Here is an 18,083-nt window from a genome sequence, read left to right as displayed (position 1 = left end):
ATTCACATTTCTCAGGCTTAAGGTGAATGTTACGGGCATGCTAAGCATTTACGGGAGTGAGAGAAAGGCTAGTAGATACCCCAATACCCTTTGATACTAATGGCAATACCACTATCAACTCCGGTTCGCACCCACGAGGTGTGGTGCGATCGATACGCGACCAAATGCGGAGTTGCGGCTTTCCTAGTTAAAAAAACACGTTTTCGACCCCAATAATAACCCCCGGAGCGTCAAACCGCCGGAGGGGAGTGTTTTGGTACCGGTAGATATATGAGGGACAGCTGGAATCAATCGGATCGAAGATCGGACCGCTCGGAGCGAATCGGCGCAAGCTGCCAGCCGACCGAGTACCTATCGGCGGTACCTGTGGGCATGAGAGGACTCTGCTATGTGGGAAAGCGATGTGGGAAGAGGCCTGAGTAGGTAGCCTTGCCGTCCGAGACCTCCGAATAGCCGACGCTGACGATCATCCACCAGACGGCCGATGGAGAAGAAACATCGACAGGGAAACGTGCATTAGAGTGGATAAATAGGTTGAGGGGTTTCAGCGGACTTAGGAATTAAATGTTCTTGGTTGTTTTTCAGGGTCTCGGGCATGCCCCGAGTGTATTCTGTATTATTAGTAGACTGGGTCCTCGAGACATAAGCGAGGGATATAAATACTGTGTCATTCACTGACTAGCCAAACCATTATCGGCGAAATCAGAGTCTTAACAATATAAATCGTTGATACGCGAGTTACAACTTTATTTGAATATACTTTTGGAATTACTTTATTCTATCGTGACTTCGAACTCTACCTGAACTATTACGTCGAAGACGGTCGAATACTATACGCTAACTCTAGTGAATCTTTGTTGATAACGTAGCTCGCGGGGCCCGTATCGGATCAAGGAGAATCATACTCGACGTTGACTGAAGAGACCTTGGAGACTTCTACCTTTGTAGCTGTTAGCCGAACTCTGAGCTCTGCGTAGTGTACTCTTGTGGTCTGGTACGCATCCCTCACAGTGAACATGATTCTCATCAAGTACTTTCAAAACCTTTCGAATGTGCTCTTTGTGTTCTGCCAGGGTTTCCGAGTAGATAAGAATGTCATCTAGGTATGCTGTCACAAATTGGTCGAGGTATGGTCGTAAAATATCATTGATCCAATGTTGGAACGTGGCAGGGGCATTAGCTAATCCGAACGGCATTACAGTATACTCGAAGTGTCCATAACGAGTCCTGAACGCCGTCTTCCATTCGTCTCCCTCGGCGACCCTGATTTGGTTATATCCCCAACGTAGATCCAGCTTGATATAATATTGCGCTTTTGATAACTTGGCCAGGGTTTCTTTTAACAATGGTAACGGATACCGATTTTTGATCGTGATTGCATTGAGGCCCCGATAATCTACGCAAAGCCGAAGAGTCCCATCACTTTTCTTTACGAATAGTATGGGTGCTCCCGCTGGTGACTCACTGGCTCGAATAAATCCTTTAGGTAGATTTTCGTCAAGGTATTCCCGTAGTGCTTTTAATTCAACCTGGGATAATCCATATATTGGTCCGTACGGTGGTCGTTTACCTTCCTCCAATACGATCTCAATATCATGTGACGGCTGATGTGGTGGAAGGACTGAAACATCATATTCTTGGAACATATGGAGACGATGGTGGAACTCCTTTGGTACTAGTTGCTTGACGTCGACGGTGGATTTTTCAACTGCTGAAACGACAACAGTATGATGTTCCGGTAGAGGGATCGAAATTCCATGGACAGTAACTGTCGTTCTACTGAGTGAACAGTGTTGACAACAGCTTAGAGAGTCAAAAACAAGTAAATTTTCCTTCGGCCGAATCGTAACATCATGATGTCGCATCCAAGGTATTCCCAATACAATCGGATAGTGACTCAACTGGGTAACGAAGAATGGAGCAGTTTCCTGGTGACCATGGATATCTAATGAAAGACGAGCGACGTGGGTAATTTTTCCTGATTCGACTAGCCTACCATCGATTACCTCAAGGAGGCGTGGTGTCTTCAGGGGTTCGGAGGAGAGTCCATATTTTTCCATAAAACCTTGATCAATAAACGCATATCCTGATGCTCCTGTATCGATGAGAGCATAGGTAGGAACGAAGGAGTCGGGATCTTGGGAGACAGAGCAGGTGACGACAAGAGAGTCTTCAGACATCTTATCTTCGGACACAGTAATAGCAGGAAGAACAGAGACAGGTGGCGGGGTTTGCCCCTTTGGTTTGTCATTCTTTACCAAAGGGGCTGACCTTTTAACGCCGGCTTTTGAGACACTTGTTCAATTGGCTTTTCTCGCCAATTGTTGATGGTACGGGGGTCTTGGGAGCGAGGGGTAAGATAACGAGGTTTAACGGAGACATGCCGGGATCGGGGTTTAACTATGGCGGCGGAGATGCGAGAACGAAGATCAGCGATGGTGGCATTGGCTTGGGCCTCCCAGGCCTTTGCAACAGAGGTGATGTGAAGAATCTCATCTTCAGCATCAGCGAGGTTCTCGTCAGCGATGGCGAGACTTTCCTGATGTAGTGCCAGGCGATATCAAAACTCCTCCTCTTCGGCCTTAGACTCCTCAAGCTCGCCCTTGAGAGCAACAATAACTTCATCGCGGCCCCGGATAGTCTCGGTAGACTCTTCCTGGCATTCGGACAAGATTTGCAATAGATCGGCAGCCTTTTCGTCAGCTGCTTCGAGTTCTTTGGTGAGGCCGATAATGACCTCTTCTTGGGCCGTGTCGATAACTGGTTCGGGGATTTCAGAAGGCTTGGTTAAAGCCTCCAAACATTCAGCAATGAGATCATGGGCCTCGGTAAGTTCATCACCGAAGTCTATATCCACTGGGAGAGGACCATCTGTGGTCAAAAATTCTGAAAGACGCTGCAGCAACGTATCTTGAGTGGTGTCGGACATGGTCACGACCAGAGCTAAGCGAGGCGGTGTTGTATTGGTTGGCTGTAGAGGATCCAACCTAAGTGTAACGGGGACTATGGGCGTAGGAACTATGAAGCCAAGGAATACAACCGAGGCGAAGACGTGGACGTAGGAGGTTCGTGGACTATGGACTATGGGGCCGAAGGGTACATCTAAGGCAAGAACGGGGACTGTGGACTATGGACTATGGATGGTTGTACCTGGTCTAGTATACCGGGTAAACCCTATGACGTAGCGCGAACCAAATAGTATTCGTGACTGTAAAGTACAGAGGTTGCATAAAGAGAAAAGGAAAAGAAAGAGAAACAAGAAATCACGAGACAACGCCCCCCTTATATATCCATACCCTATCCCAATGCTGACTCATACCCTCGCGTAACAGAAACAGAAAGAACATAATAGAAACCCGCTTCACTAAACCCAACCACACTGCATAATCCTTCTCTCTTATACCCAGACAACTCACATAGCCAACCCGCCTAGCTGCTGTTACAAACAGTTGGAACGAGCCGGCAAGGCTCACGAGGCTTATCAAGAGCAGATGAAGATGTTGGGGAAAGCGGAGTCGAGAGGAAGGGACTCGAATAATGGTGGGAACTCGCGGCAGAAGGAGAAGGGGTTTAAGATCAAGGGGAGGGCTCAGACTGAGGAGAAGGAAAAAGGGCAAGATAAGAAGAGCACCAGCAAGAACAAGTCGGGGAATAAGCCAATATACCACGACCACGACGAAGCCACCAAAGGAATTCCACAGCCGGTCCGAGACCAGCGAAAGACTGATGGTGTCTGTGTGCGATGTGGCCGAAAGGGTCATCTTTGGAAATGGTGTCGTTCAGATGCTAATAGCAGTGCATCTATCTCCTCTTTCTCCCGAAAGCATACCCGCGATGACGATGGCGATCACGATATGGAACCACCGGAACCCCAACCTCAGAGAAAGCGTATGAGGCACCGTGCTAGGAAGCCGGCTGCTACGGGTGCTGCGGAGTATACCAGTGGGCAAGTGTTTGTGCGAGAACGAGGATCGGAATCTGAGATGGATTTCGATATGGGTTTTTAGAAGGGGACTCTGATGAGTCAGGTCAGGAGTATCCCCAGATTGCTATGTTGTCACTGACGGAAAACAATAAAAAAAATATGAAAAGAAAAAGGCAGGAGGGGAGAGCGTCCCCACCGGAGAAAAAACAGAAAATTTTGGAGGAACCCATTCACGGTCCTCGACCTATCGTTAATCAGTTCCTTTGTTTTGTGGAAAAATGTTTACCTTGTAAGGTGTTGTTGGATACTGGTGCAACTGGTCCTGTTTTGTCTGCTGTTTTTGTTGATAGTTTTGAGGTCCCGAAGGTGAAACGAGACGTCCCGGCCCGGGTATTTGGATTTACGGGAGAAGTTATGAAGGGCACGGGACACGCCTTTACACAACCATTAATTATAATGTCGAGGGGGCACCAAACACAGTTGTCATTCGAAATCGCCCCTCTCCCACTTGGCATCGATGCAATATTACCGAACTGGTGGTTGAAAGAACACAAGCCGGTTATAGGCGTAAATGGGGAAGTTTCCTACGAGGGCGAGAACTGCAAGAGTCGATGCTTCACTGACAAGGAACCTCAAATAGAAATGGACGAGGGTGTACTGGACGATCCGGAGGCCCAATTCATCGGTAGTATTTGTCTTTTGGAAGATGAATCGGTTAACCTCCGCGAGACTCTTCCCTCTTGGCTCCATGGGTTCCTTAAAGTCTTCCTACCATCGGAAGCAGATAAGTTACCACCTGTAACGGAGCCATTTCAACTGTCTGGTGTATGAGTACACACAGGGCCCGGTTACATGCTGAGAGCTATTGTTAGAAGCCAGTTGCACGGTGATATGCAAGTACCGGCAGTGTGGTTAGCTACCAGCTGTTAGAGTAACTACATTCCGGGCGCTAGGAAGAGGATCTATTCATGGGAGCAATGACTGACGAGTCTATGCCTCGCCAGTGACTAGAAGACCGGCCAGAGTGAAGCTCTGATTGACCGGTGATCCTCTGTATCCTCGGTGCATTGTAAGTCCGCCGAAGGGCAGGGACTATGCTAGGGAAGTCTACAATAAGCGAAAGCTCTACAGCAATGATTAAGCTTACACCTGAGCGGCAGCTCATTCATGCAGGTCCTCAGTTGTGTGGCAACCAAGGCTGCAGGTGTTACAAAGGCTTTGACTAAGGGTGGTTGCCTTGGGTATCGGAAACACCTGCTGACGCTTAGAGAAAAGCGGGGTAGCGGTGGTATTGTTTCCGGTACTGAGGGAAGGCCCACCGGAACTTAGTAAAGGAGTTAGGAGCAGAGAACAGAGGCCTTCGGAGTATAAGTACTCAGGTTCATTCCCGCCCTTCAGTCCTATTCTCTCCAGTCTTCATCAGAAAGAAAAACCAAGTTCTCATCGGTAGCAGAGCCCTTAAAGATTATTGAGTTCTAGCGATAGTATCTTTGAATAATCTGCAACCTGATTGTCTATCTTGCACGGCCGTCTTTATTCTATACAAATCTATTTCTCTTAGAAAGGACCCCCGTTACAGATAATCTTTAAGGCTCAAGTCACCTTCAGATTATTCTTCCTCTATACAAAATGTCCGCCCTCTCGGCTCCAGATGCACCCCTTCAGATTGAATGGCAGCCGGTGCCCCTCCAGCTTGATGCCACCGGGCAGACACAGCTTGTTAAGAAACCCAGGACCGCTCTACAGGCCTATATTCCCGGCTGTGAGCCTGCCTGGCAGGATACCGATGAGGTTTCCTTACAACAGTTCTTCACAGAGCTTCAGACCTACCTCCAGCATAGCTTGCAGAGTCAGTTGAACCGAGGCAGTCAGGCACTGCTCATTGTACAAGAGCGCCAGGCAGCACAGAATGCTCTGATGGCAGAAGCTCTAGAGTACATGAGGTCGGAAGTCAACTCTGTTCAGGAAGAGCTCCGGAAGTATGCAGAAAGAGATGAACTAAATGCCGATGTTGATGCCATGGAGATTGAGTGGACAAATCCGGCCACTCCACCAGACTTTGTTGCCGAGATACAGAGAGCTCTTGATGAAGGAAGGTTGGTGGTGGGTAGACCAGCAACTCCGGCACCACTTCCAGTCTCCAGGTCCTCTTCCAGAGCAGCTACCAGGACAATGCAGCGGAAGACCAGCCCCTTTGCAGCATTTCCGGTCCGATCCACTAGGAGAGTTATCCCTATTGTACAGCCAGCGGTGGGGGCTTCACCCTTACCACCTAGCCGCTTCGGTGGAACACATCCACTCCTTGGAGGAGCCGACCGATCCTTTGACTATGAAGGAGAGTTCTTCTCAGGTGCAGGCCGAGGACCTCCTAGTCCGCTAGCCAGGAACCCAGGAAGGTTTACCATGTCTGGGGCTGCTCAACCAGCAGCAACCTCACCACTGGCTAGCAACCCGGCACCAGTAGCACCTGTGGCCCCTCCTGCTGCGGCCGCTGCTCCCCCTCCAGCTCAGGCACAGGGAGGAAGTGGCGGAAATCAGAACCCTCCACCTCCAGCAGCCCGTGCTCCCGCCCCAGGAGATTCGGATAATTCCGACAGCTCAGACTCGGAACCAGAAGGTAATAACAGAAGAGGTTGGCGGAGATACCTTAAGAAGAAGTTGGAGAAGCAACAGAAGAATCTGTTGGCAATGATGTCCCAGCAGTATCAACCTCCGACCACCTCCCACCCTTCTACTTCCACCAGAGCTCGAGAACCAAAGGCACCACCACCATCAAAGTTCCAAGGCAAGGCGGAGCAAGTGGAAACCTTCATCCGGCAATGTGAGAATGTGTTCTCCATTGAGAGCCTGTCATTTACCTCTGAGGAGGTTAAGATCCGATATGCAGGCAACTTGATGGAAGGGGAGGCAGCGATCCGATGGTATGAGGCATACCACAATTCAATTGATCAAGCCTCCGCCAACCGCCTTGCTGGAATACCGGTGCAGTTGGATCAGAGATGGAAGCGCTGGGATTCCTTTGTGGATGCTTTTAGAGCTGCCTTCGGTGAAGCCATCTCTAGAGATGATGCTGTAGCCCAATGGAATACCCTCACCCACACAGCTCGAGGAGGAATAGACCTCTTCCTGAATACTATTATTCAGCTGATGTGGAAGACTGGCTATGAGGGTCAGTTGGTGGATGATAAGATCCATAACTCCCTCCTCCCGGACCTAGGCATGAGTTGGGCTCTTTTCAACCCCAAGCCAAAGTCCTTGATGGAGCGGATAGCTGCTCTAAGAGAGTTAGGGCATACCCATGAGAGGTACCAAGGGATGGCAGCTGAGAAAGCGCACCCTCGGACCAAGAAAGATCCTCCCGCTCAGAAGGACCAGCAGCCTAAGAGGAAAAGAGAAGCTGCGAGCTCCTCCGGACCTCAGAAGACTCCAGGACCTAAAGACAAAGCGGTGGAACTGAAGGGTATCCCGGGGGATATTCTAGAAGAAAGAAGGAAAGCAGAAGTATGCTTGAAGGTATGACCTTCCGGTACTCCCTATTGGTAGAGTGCATAGACTGACTTGTGCAATAGTGCGGCAAGTCCAGACACAAATGGACCGATTGTTGGTCCAAGGAACCTACTGTTGTCCGAGTGGCAGCAGTGAGAGTACAAAAACGGAAAAGAGGGAATGGTAAATCCAACTCTCAGAAGAAGGCTAAAGTGGCTGCTGTAGTAGCAGAAGATCCACTTGTTGTACTCCCGGAGGTTACAGAAGATTTTGTTTTTCAGCCTGAGCAAGACTCGGACAATGAAATCATCTGGTAGAAAAAGTGTCTGTTTTAGTCTATGTTTACTAGTTTTCTTTTATATGGGTTTTTGGTTTCTATGTTTCTCTTGAATAAATTATGATTGTGTTTCCGCCTATTTGATTGCTCTAAGCACTCTGAGGATGGGTTTAAGACCCGAAACAGCTGGTCTGTCAGTGCTCTACCAAAGTTACATTTTGCTACCAAGACACTTCCAAACCGCTGCTAAAAAGACTACTACACAATATATCTGCTATATTACCGCTTGGGAATAGAACCAAAGGATCTCTGATCTTAGTAGTGCCCGAAGCTATTAGCTATGTTGAAAAGACAAAGAGAAACAAGTTCAGAACCCGCTGTTAAGCAAAGAAGGTTGGAACAGAGGCTTCCCTCCTTACCAGTACATGGAAAAAGACCTATACTAAAGGCAGGACTGTCATGGACGGTCAAAGGAAAGGATGAAGGCGCCCAAGGGTCTTTTCTGTTTGACACCGGTTGTACAGGAGCTATCCTCAACCAGAGTTTTGTCAGGAAACATGGAATTCCCTTAGTACGGCGGGATCAACCTCTGACAATGTTTGATGCTCAAGGAGATGTCATGATGGGAGGAGGCGAGTATTACACTCACCCGGTCCGCATGACTATGGGAGATCATAAAGAGACACTCCGATGGGAGGTGGCTACACTGGAAGAAGGAATGACCGGTTACCTGCCAATTAGTTGGGCTAGGAAGCATAACCCGGACATCAACTGGGAACTCAACACCATGAGCTGGAGGAGTGACTACTGCAAGCAGAATTGTCTCCCAGCGGCCACCAAGATTGAACTGATCTCTCCATACCAAATGTTGGAAGAAGAAGAGACAGTCTATCAATTGGTTGGTTCAGTATGGCATGATGAGGACGGAGGTGATATTGCCGAGAAAATACACCACCTATACCGGGATTGGGCTGATGTGTTCAGTCAAGAGAAGATTGAGGAAATGCCGCCGCATTCCCATAATGATCTGAAGATCAAACTCTTGCCTGGGACCGCTCCCCCATTTGGCCCGCTATACCCATGCTCCGCTCCAGAGTTGAAGGCCCTCCGAGAGTACCTGGACAAAGAGTTGTCTTCAGGAAAGATCTCTAGATCGAATAGCCCTGCTGCGGCACCCATACTGTTCATTCCTAAGAAGGACGGGACTTTGCGGATTTGTGTGGATTATAGAGGTTTGAACAAGGTCACTGTCAAGGACAAGTACCCGCTGCCTATCATGAGTGAGCTCAGAGACAGGTTGTTCAAGGCCAAGATCTTCACAAAGATAGACCTGAAGAATGGCTTCAATTTGATCAGGATAGCCGAAGGTGATGAGTGGAAAACCGCTTTCAGAACCCGCTATGGACTGTATCAGTACAATGTGATGCCATTTGGCCTATGCAATGCTCCCTCCGCTTTCCAGGCAATGATCAATGATGTGCTAAAGGAACTACTGGATGAAGGAGTAGTTGTCTATATCGATGACATCCTCATCTACTCGGAGACTGAGAAAGAGCATGAACTATTGGTCAAGAAGGTACTACAGAAGCTTAGGGAAGCTAAGCTCTGTGCCTCGATCAATAAGACATCCTTCCATGTCCGAGAAGTAGAATACCTAGGCTATCATATCTCGGAACAAGGAGTATCTATGTCAGAAGACAAGGTGGAGGCAGTTAAGGAATGGCCGGTCCCTGAGAATATCAAGGCAGTACAGGCATTCCTCGGATTTGCAAACTTCTATCGCCGCTTTATTGAAGGCTTCAGTAAGGTTTGCAAACCACTAACTGACCTCCTGCAAAAAGACAAGAAATGGTATTGGACAGCAGCACATGAGCAGGCCTTTGAAGAACTCAAGAGGCTGTTTACAAGCGCTCCAATCCTCCTTCATTTTGACCCTAGTAGGAGAACGGTGGTCGAGACAGATGCCAGTGATTTTGCCAAGGGAGCGGTGCTCTCTCAGTATGGGGATGATGGGAAGCTACATCCGGTGGCATTCTATTCTAAGAAGTTCTCCCCTGCTGAGATCAACTATGACATTCATGATAAGGAAATGGGAGCTATTGTAGCCTCTTTCCGGGAATGGGAACACATGCTCAAATCTTGTGAGCAAGAGATCACGGTTTTTACAGACCACAAGAACTTGGAGTACTTTAATTCTACCAAGGTTCTCACTAGGCGGCAAGCTAGATGGTCTGAGGACCTCGCTGTTACGGGCATGCCAAGCATTTACGGGAGTGAGAGAAAGGCTAGTAGATACCCCAATACCCTCTGTACGCTAATATCAACTCTGGACCACACTCGCGGAGTGTGGTGCGACCAAATTACGACCAAAAAACCCAGAGTCATAAAAAACACGTTTTCGACCCCAATAATAACCCCCGGAGCGTCAAACCGCCGGAGGGGAGTGTTTTGGTACCGGTGGATATATGAGGGACAGCTGGAATCAATCGGATTGAAGATCGGATCGCTCGGAGCGAATCGGCGCAAGCTGCCAGCCGACCGAGTACCTATCGGCAGTACCTGTGGGCATGAGAGGACTCTGCTATGTGGGAAAGCGATGTGGGAAGAGGCCTGAGTAGGTAGCCTTGCCGTCCGAGACCTCCGAAATAGCCGACGCTGACGATTATCCACCAGACGGCCGATGGAGAAGAAACATCGACAGGGAAACGTGCATTAGAGTGGATAAATAGGTTGAGGGGTTTCAGCGGATTTAGGAGTTTGGGTTACGGACTTAGGAGTTAAATGTTCTTGGTTGTTTTTTAGGGTCTCGGGCATGCCCCGAGTGTATTCTGTATTATTAGTAGACTGGGTCCTCGAGACATAAGCGAGGGATATAAATACTGTGTCATTCACTGACTAGCCAAAACCATTATCGGCGAAATCAGAGTCTTAACAATATAAATCGTTGATACGCGAGTTACAACTTTATTTGACTATACTTTCTGAAATACTTTACTCTATCGTGACTTCGAACTCTACCTGAACTATTACGTCGAAGACGGTCGAACATTACACGCTAACTCTAGTGAATCTTTGTTGATAACGTAGCTCGCGGGGCCCGTTTCGGATCAAGGAGAATCATACTCGACGTTGACTGAAGAGACCTTGGAGACTTCTACCTTTGTAGCTGTTAGCCGAACTCTGAGCTCTGCGTAGTGTACTCTTGTGGTCTGGTACGCATCCCTCACAGTATATTGTTACTCACAAGTTCACTTGGAGTAACGAAGTCACCTCGAAAGGAAGAACTATCATCATTATCCCCTATTACAATGACTGCCCGAAGGGATAATTATTTCATAGATACCTCGGCCGCAACCGAGGAGGCCGGGGGGGAAGATTCTATGGTAATATCAAGGGCTGCTAGCCCAGATCCCCTACTCCAGGGAGGACCCTCTACACACACTAGGCAATCGAGTAAACGCTCTACTCAAGCCCAGTTTACGAGGTATATGCAGGAGTTTTTGGATACCCATGCGGCACAAATGAGGTATCTTGGTACAGCAGGACAGGCAATGTGGCAGGAGCTACAAAACCTTCAGGAAAAAGTGCAAGGGGGCGGGCAGACCCTGGATAAAAAGGTACGATCAGAAGCCATTGCAACAAAGCAACATCTCGAATCGCTCTTCGAGCTCGTCGCAAATGTTCAACGAATACAAGAAGCCGCACGCGCCGCCGACCATGAGGTTCTGGATCGTAATCATCTGAATACCCAGAACCAGTTACAGGAGGCGGAGCGACAGTTGAGGATGATGAGGGAAGAGCGAGAACAGGAGAAAAGGGAACAACGAGAACTGTTGGTACAAATTAAGCAATCCGATGAAGCAAGAAACCAACGGATAGCCGAGATGGAGGAACGAATACGACAACGTTTGTCGGTAGTACCCTCCGTGGCTAGTGCTCCCTTAGATCCTAATGCACCCCAAGCGGTTTCTGTTGGCAATGGCAAGAACCCCGAAAATGCTGGCCCCCAAACCTCAGGGAACGGCAAGCAACCAGAAGGAGCTGGCCCAGTAGGAAGAAATGGAGGTAGACGACCGGAGGACGCCGGCCCAGTGCAGGGAAATAGTGGCAGGAGACCGGTAGGAGCTGCCCCAGTCGGCGGAAATGGAGGAAATCAACCTCCACAAAACCCACCAAGAGGAAACGTTGGGGGAGACCCAGAACCTTCCGACGACGATGACGACGATAATAGTGAATGGTCGCACGGTCGGAAGAATTGGAGAAGGAATCGAGGCGGGAACCGGAATTCGGCGCCGCCTGAAGGTGACGATATTGTAGATTCGCTCGCCAAAATACCCTTCGAGTTCGATAATGCCAGGAAGCATAACCTGCGGCATTGGCTCATGGAGTGCGAGATCTACTTCGAGCAGAAGCCCAAGAAGTTCCGAACGGACAGGAACAAAGTACTGTTCGCTGGAACATATACGTGTGGGTTGGCGAAGGAATGGTTTATGGAGTATATCGAGACCAAGATGCTAGGACCGGCAGCTGCGGACTATGCTACTTGGACTCGGTTCCGTCAGGAGATTAGGAAACGTTTCTTAAGCACTCAGGAGGCTATGGAGAACGCGATGAAGATGCAGCAGTTTAAGTACTCTGCTAACATCGGGGACTACCTGACGAGAATGGAGATTATGAACCAGCACGCTCAAATGAAAGGAGCATCCTATCGTGCCGCCTTGCTCCAAGGGCTACCAAATGAAATCCGGGAGCGCCACTCACGCTTCGATCCAACCGATGACGACTCCGAGTACATCCAACAGTTGGAACGAGCCGGCAAGGCTCATGAGGCTTATCAAGAGCAGGTGAAGATGTTGGGGAAAGCGGAGTCGAGAGGAAGGGAGACGAATAATGGTGGAAACTCGCGGCAAAAGGAGAAGGGGTTTAAGATCAAGGGGAGAGCTCAGACTGAGGAGAAAGAAAAGGGGCAAGATAAGAAGAGTACCAGCAAGAACAAGTCGGGGAATAAGCCAATATACCACGACTACGACGAAGCCACCAAAGGAGTTCCACAGCCGGTCCGAGAACAGCGAAGGACCGATGGAGCCTGTGTGCGATGTGGCCGAAAGGGTCATCTTTGGAAATGGTGTCGTTCAGATGCTAACAGCAGTGCATCTATCTCCTCTTTCTCCCGAAAGCGTACCCGCGATGACGATGGCGACCACGATATGGAACCACCGGAACCCCAACCTCAGAGAAAGCGAATGAGGCACCGTGCTAAGAAGCCGGCTGCGACGGCTGCTGCGGAGTACACCAGTGGGCAAGCGTTTGTGCGAGAACGCGGATCGGAGTCTGAAATGGATTTCGACGAGGATTTTTAAAAGGGGACTCTGATGAGTCAGGTCAGGAGTATCCCCAGATTGCTATGTTATCACTGACGGAAAATAACAAAAAAAATATGAAAAGAAAAAGGCAGGAAGGGAGAGCGTCCCAACCGGAGAAAAAACAGAAAATTTTGGAGGAACCTATTCACGGTCCTCGACCTATTGTTAATCAATTCCTTTGTTTTGCGGAAAAATGTTTACCTTGTAAGGTGTTGTTGGATACTGGTGCAACTGGTCCTGTTTTGTCTGCTGTTTTTGTTGATAGTTTTGAGGTCCCGAAGGTGAAACGAGACGTCCCGGCCCGGGTATTTGGATTTACGGGAGAAGTTATGAAGGGCACGGGACACGCCTTTACACAACCATTAATTATAATGTCAAGGGGGCATCAAACACAGTTGTCATTCGAGATCGCCCCTCTTCCACTTGGTATCGATGCGATACTACCGAACTGGTGGTTGAAAGAACACAAGCCGGTTATAGGGGCAAATGGGGAAGTTTCCTACGATGGTGAGAACTGCAAGAGTCATTGCTTCACTGACAAGGAACCTCAAATAGAAATGGACGAGGGTGTACTGGACGATCCGGAGGCCCAATTCATCGGTAGCATCTGTCTCTTGGAAGATGAATCGGTCAACCTCCGTGAAACTCTTCCCTCTTGGCTCCATGGGTTCCTTAGAGTCTTCCTACCATCGGAAGCCGACAAACTACCACCGCATCGATCTTACGACCATGCGATAGATCTCGAACCAGGGAAGCAGCCACCATGGGGACCCGTTTACTCCCTATCCGAAGTCGAACTGAAGGTGCTTCGGGAGTACCTGGACAAAATGTTGCGATTGGGAAAGATTAGGCCGAGCAAATCCCCTGCAGGAGCCCCAATCCTATTTGTGAAGAAGAAGGACGGTAGTCTGCGACTTTGCGTTGACTACCGTGGACTTAACCGAGTGTCCATTAAGAATAGGTATCCTCTACCGCTTATGGACGAGCTGCGAGATCGAGTAGCAGGCGCGGTTATCTTCTCGAAGATTGACCTGAAAGAAGGTTACAACCTCATCAGGATCAAAGACGGTGACGAGTGGAAGACAGCCTTTCGTACGCGGTACGGGCATTTTGAGTACCTCGTCATGCCTTTTGGGCTGGCAAATGCGCCGGCGACCTTCCAGAACATGATGAATGATGCGCTGAGGGAATTTTTGGATCAAGGTGTAGTAGTATACCTTGATGATATCCTAATATATAGCAAGTCTCGAGAGGATCACAGGGAGCTGGTCGGCAAAGTACTTAGCAGGCTACAAGAATACAACCTGGTCGCCAACCCGAAGAAATCGTTCTTCGAGCTCACCGAAATCGAGTTCCTCGGATACATCCTTGCCCCAGCAGGCGTCACCATGGCACTGGATAAGGTTATGTCTGTTACGAATTGGCAAGCCCCGCGCAGCGTTAAGGAAGTACAAATCTTCATGGGCTTTGCCAACTTCTACAGAAGGTTTATCCACAATTTCTCCGGGGTCTGTAAACCCATTACCGATTGTCTCAGGGGTGATGCTAAGAACTTTGTCTGGTCTATGACGGCCCAAGCAGCCTTCGAAAAACTCAAAACCCTGTTTACGTCTGCACCGATCTTGGTACATTTCTCTCCAGATCGCCAGACTATCGTGGAAACGGACGCAAGTGATTTTGCTATCGCCGCAATTCTATCCCAGGTTATCGACGGAAAGACTCACCCTGTTGCCTTTTATTCTCGAAAGCTTAACCCAGCGGAACTCAACTACGACGTGTGGGATAAGGAGATGCTAGGAATTGTGTCAGCCTTCAAGCAATGGCGTCACTACCTCGAAGGACCTAGCCGAACGGTTCTCGTTTATACGGATCATAAGAACTTGGAATATTTCTCAACAACCAAGGTTCTTAACCGACGACAGGCAAGGTGGGCTGAGTCTTTGGCGGAATTTGACTTTAAGATTATTTACCGCCCGGGAACCAAAAATGGGAAGGCAGATGCACTATCGCGACGGCCGGAGTACCGTCCTGAAGGGGGAGGCACGCTTGGGAAACAGCCGATAGACAGGTTCTTTAAGCCCGGACAGTTGGCGGAGGAAGAGTTTGTGGTATCAGCGGTGTCGCTTGCCTCCAAGGGGGTGATTGACTGGTCTAAGAACTTTCTGGATCATGTCAGGCAGGCGGCATCGGGAGACCCGACATGGGTAGGAATGAAAGAGAGAGTTGAGCAAGGGGAGAAGCTGGGGGAATTGAAGGATATTGCCGAAAAAGACGGGCTACTCTTCTATAAGAACCGACTCTATATTCCGGCAGACGACCGCATCAAGATCCGAATTGCACAGTCAGAACACGATTCGAAGGTGGCAGGACACTTTGGACAAGACAAAACTTTGGAACTCATCACACGTAACTTCTATTGGCCAAAAATGAACGAGTGGATTGATGATTACGTTCGGTCATGTGACGAGTGCCAGCGCAACAAACCCAGCCGCCATAAGAAGTACGGTGCGCTTCTACCATTGTCCACACCACATTCCGTCTGGCAATCGATATCAATGGACTTCGTCGTGCAGCTACCGGAATCGAAGGGATACAACCAAATTTGGGTAGTAGTCGATAGGTTCTCGAAGATGTCGCACTTCGTTCCCCTAGTAGCAGAAACGACCGCGCAGGATTTAGCGAAGATATTCCTCGGTCAAATCTGGCGACTCCATGGGCTGCCTCTTGATATAGTTTCCGACAGGGACGCCAAGTTTACTTCAAGCTTTTGGGCATCCCTTATGGAATTATTGGACGTGAGGATAAGAATGAGTACGGCTTTCCACCCTCAGACCGATGGGCAAACAGAGCGAGTCAATCAAACCCTCGAGCATTACTTACGAGCGTTCTGCAACTACGAGCAAGATGATTGGGCAGAGCTACTCCCGTTGGCGGAGTATGCTTACAACAACTCGGTTACCACCGCCACGGGTCAATCTCCGTTTTATACCAATTACGGTTATAACCCAAGAACCAACTGGCCGACAGAAGCCGAAGTGATCAACCCAACTAGTGATCTGTACGCTCACTTCATCCGAGGGGTTCATGATTCTGCTCTCGCTCGCTTAACAGACACCAGGGAGAAGATGGGGAAATACTATGATCGAAAAAGGGACGAACCGCCTAACTTCAAGGTGGGAGACATGGTTATGCTCAATGCGACCAATATCAAGACACGTCGCTCCACCAAGAAACTCGATCACAAGAAACTCGGCCCGTTCAAAATCATCCGACTAGCCGGGAAACGAGCCTGCGAACTGGAACTGCCGCCACAAGTCAAAATCCATAATGTGTTCCATATTGAACTCTTGGAACGGTATCGACAGAGCAGTATCCCAGGCCGAGAACAACGTCCCCCAACTCCCGAAGAGGTCGATAAGGAAGGAGAGGTACTGTACGAAGTGGAAAGTATCGTGGGGAGCCGGAAAAACAGAAGAGGATTAGTGGAATACCTGGTGAAATGGCGGGGCTATTCGATGAGTGACTGTACGTATCAAGTCATGGACGCTATGGATGAGGAAGTACTTGACCTTGTCCGCGACTTCCATCGAAAGAACCCCAAGGCCGTGAAGGACCAACGCCTGAGACTATAGAGGTACCCTACGGGGCTAAGTCCTTCCCCTCCACAGACACCGCGGGTGATATGTGGAGCAGGTTTACTGGAACCATAGTCTGTCAGAAGATGTCCCGAGACGTGACACCCTGGAAGGGGGGTAAGCTGTTACGGGCATGCCAAGCATTTACGGGAGTGAGAGAAAGGCTAGTAGATACCCCAATACCCTCTGTACGCTAATATCAACTCTGGACCACACTCGCGGAGTGTGGTGCGACCAAATTACGACCAAAAAACCCAGAGTCATAAAAAACACGTTTTCGACCCCAATAATAACCCCCGGAGCGTCAAACCGCTGGAGGGGAGTGTTTTGGTACCGGTGGATATATGAGGGACAGCTGGAATCAATCGGATTGAAGATCGGATCGCTCGGAGCGAATCGGCGCAAGCTGCCAGCCGACCGAGTACCTATCGGCAGTACCTGTGGGCATGAGAGGACTCTGCTATGTGGGAAAGCGATGTGGGAAGAGGCCTGAGTAGGTAGCCTTGCCGTCCGAGACCTCCGAAATAGCCGACGCTGACGATTATCCACCAGACGGCCGATGGAGAAGAAACATCGACAGGGAAACGTGCATTAGAGTGGATAAATAGGTTGAGGGGTTTCAGCGGATTTAGGAGTTTGGGTTACGGACTTAGGAGTTAAATGTTCTTGGTTGTTTTTTAGGGTCTCGGGCATGCCCCGAGTGTATTCTGTATTATTAGTAGACTGGGTCCTCGAGACATAAGCGAGGGATATAAATACTGTGTCATTCACTGACTAGCCAAAACCATTATCGGCGAAATCAGAGTCTTAACAATATAAATCGTTGATACGCGAGTTACAACTTTATTTGACTATACTTTCTGAAATACTTTACTCTATCGTGACTTCGAACTCTACCTGAACTATTACGTCGAAGACGGTCGAACATTACACGCTAACTCTAGTGAATCTTTGTTGATAACGTAGCTCGCGGGGCCCGTTTCGGATCAAGGAGAATCATACTCGACGTTGACTGAAGAGACCTTGGAGACTTCTACCTTTGTAGCTGTTAGCCGAACTCTGAGCTCTGCGTAGTGTACTCTTGTGGTCTGGTACGCATCCCTCACACTCGCAGGCTACAATTTTAAAGTTGTCTACAGACCGGGAGAAAAGAATGGCAAGACTGATGTGCTATCTAGGCGCTGGGATCACCGCCTTGGAGAGGGAGGTGAAACTCTGCAGCCGGAGCCACAGATCTTTTTTAGGCCAGGTCAATTGGTTTTGGATCCTGCAAAGCTAGGGGCTGTCAGGGTGAATCAATTGCAGAATACATTCTTAGAGCGCCTATACACGGCTGCTAAAGAGGATAGTTTCTGGCAGGAATTGCACCGCTCCCTGGTTGAAAGGAAACCAAATTT

At 49.1% G+C, this 18,083-nt stretch overlaps 6 protein-coding genes across 6 annotated transcripts; 4 read left to right on the top strand and 2 right to left on the bottom strand.

Moving 5' to 3' along the window:
* Positions 1–889: 889 nt before the first annotated feature.
* Positions 890–2,185, bottom strand: H6S33_003563 (uncharacterized protein; the record flags this gene model as incomplete). Its single annotated transcript, XM_044834919.1, has 2 exons — positions 890–940; positions 999–2,185. Coding segments are annotated over 2 exons (1,238 nt in total), but the record flags the coding sequence as incomplete, so codon positions are not given.
* Positions 2,186–2,271: 86 nt separating this feature from the next.
* Positions 2,272–2,929, bottom strand: H6S33_003562 (uncharacterized protein; the record flags this gene model as incomplete). Its single annotated transcript, XM_044834917.1, has 2 exons — positions 2,272–2,534; positions 2,568–2,929. Coding segments are annotated over 2 exons (625 nt in total), but the record flags the coding sequence as incomplete, so codon positions are not given.
* A 568-nt stretch (positions 2,930–3,497) lies between these two features.
* Positions 3,498–4,007, top strand: H6S33_003561 (uncharacterized protein; the record flags this gene model as incomplete). The annotated part of the gene is made up of 1 exon (XM_044834916.1): positions 3,498–4,007. One exon carries the CDS (start codon positions 3,498–3,500, stop codon positions 4,005–4,007), a length of 510 nt encoding a protein of 169 aa, XP_044691922.1.
* Positions 4,008–4,084: 77 nt separating this feature from the next.
* Positions 4,085–4,756, top strand: H6S33_003560 (uncharacterized protein; the record flags this gene model as incomplete). Its single annotated transcript, XM_044834915.1, has 1 exon — positions 4,085–4,756. One exon carries the CDS (start codon positions 4,085–4,087, stop codon positions 4,754–4,756), a length of 672 nt encoding a protein of 223 aa, XP_044691921.1.
* Positions 4,757–10,996: 6,240 nt separating this feature from the next.
* On the top strand, positions 10,997–13,048 carry H6S33_003559 (uncharacterized protein; the record flags this gene model as incomplete). The annotated part of the gene is made up of 1 exon (XM_044834914.1): positions 10,997–13,048. The coding sequence occupies one exon, from the start codon at positions 10,997–10,999 to the stop codon at positions 13,046–13,048; it is 2,052 nt and encodes a 683-aa protein (XP_044691920.1).
* A 77-nt stretch (positions 13,049–13,125) lies between these two features.
* H6S33_003558 (uncharacterized protein) lies at positions 13,126–16,683 on the top strand (the record flags this gene model as incomplete). Its single annotated transcript, XM_044834913.1, has 1 exon — positions 13,126–16,683. The coding sequence occupies one exon, from the start codon at positions 13,126–13,128 to the stop codon at positions 16,681–16,683; it is 3,558 nt and encodes a 1,185-aa protein (XP_044691919.1).
* Positions 16,684–18,083: the final 1,400 nt, after the last annotated feature.

Source organism: Morchella sextelata, assembly GCF_020137385.1.
Source record: "Morchella sextelata strain SCLS chromosome Unknown scls_15, whole genome shotgun sequence".
NCBI classification, from domain to species: domain Eukaryota; kingdom Fungi; phylum Ascomycota; class Pezizomycetes; order Pezizales; family Morchellaceae; genus Morchella; species Morchella sextelata.
Note: the sequence above shows the minus strand (reverse complement) of the source record. Positions and strands in the feature narration are given on the sequence as shown.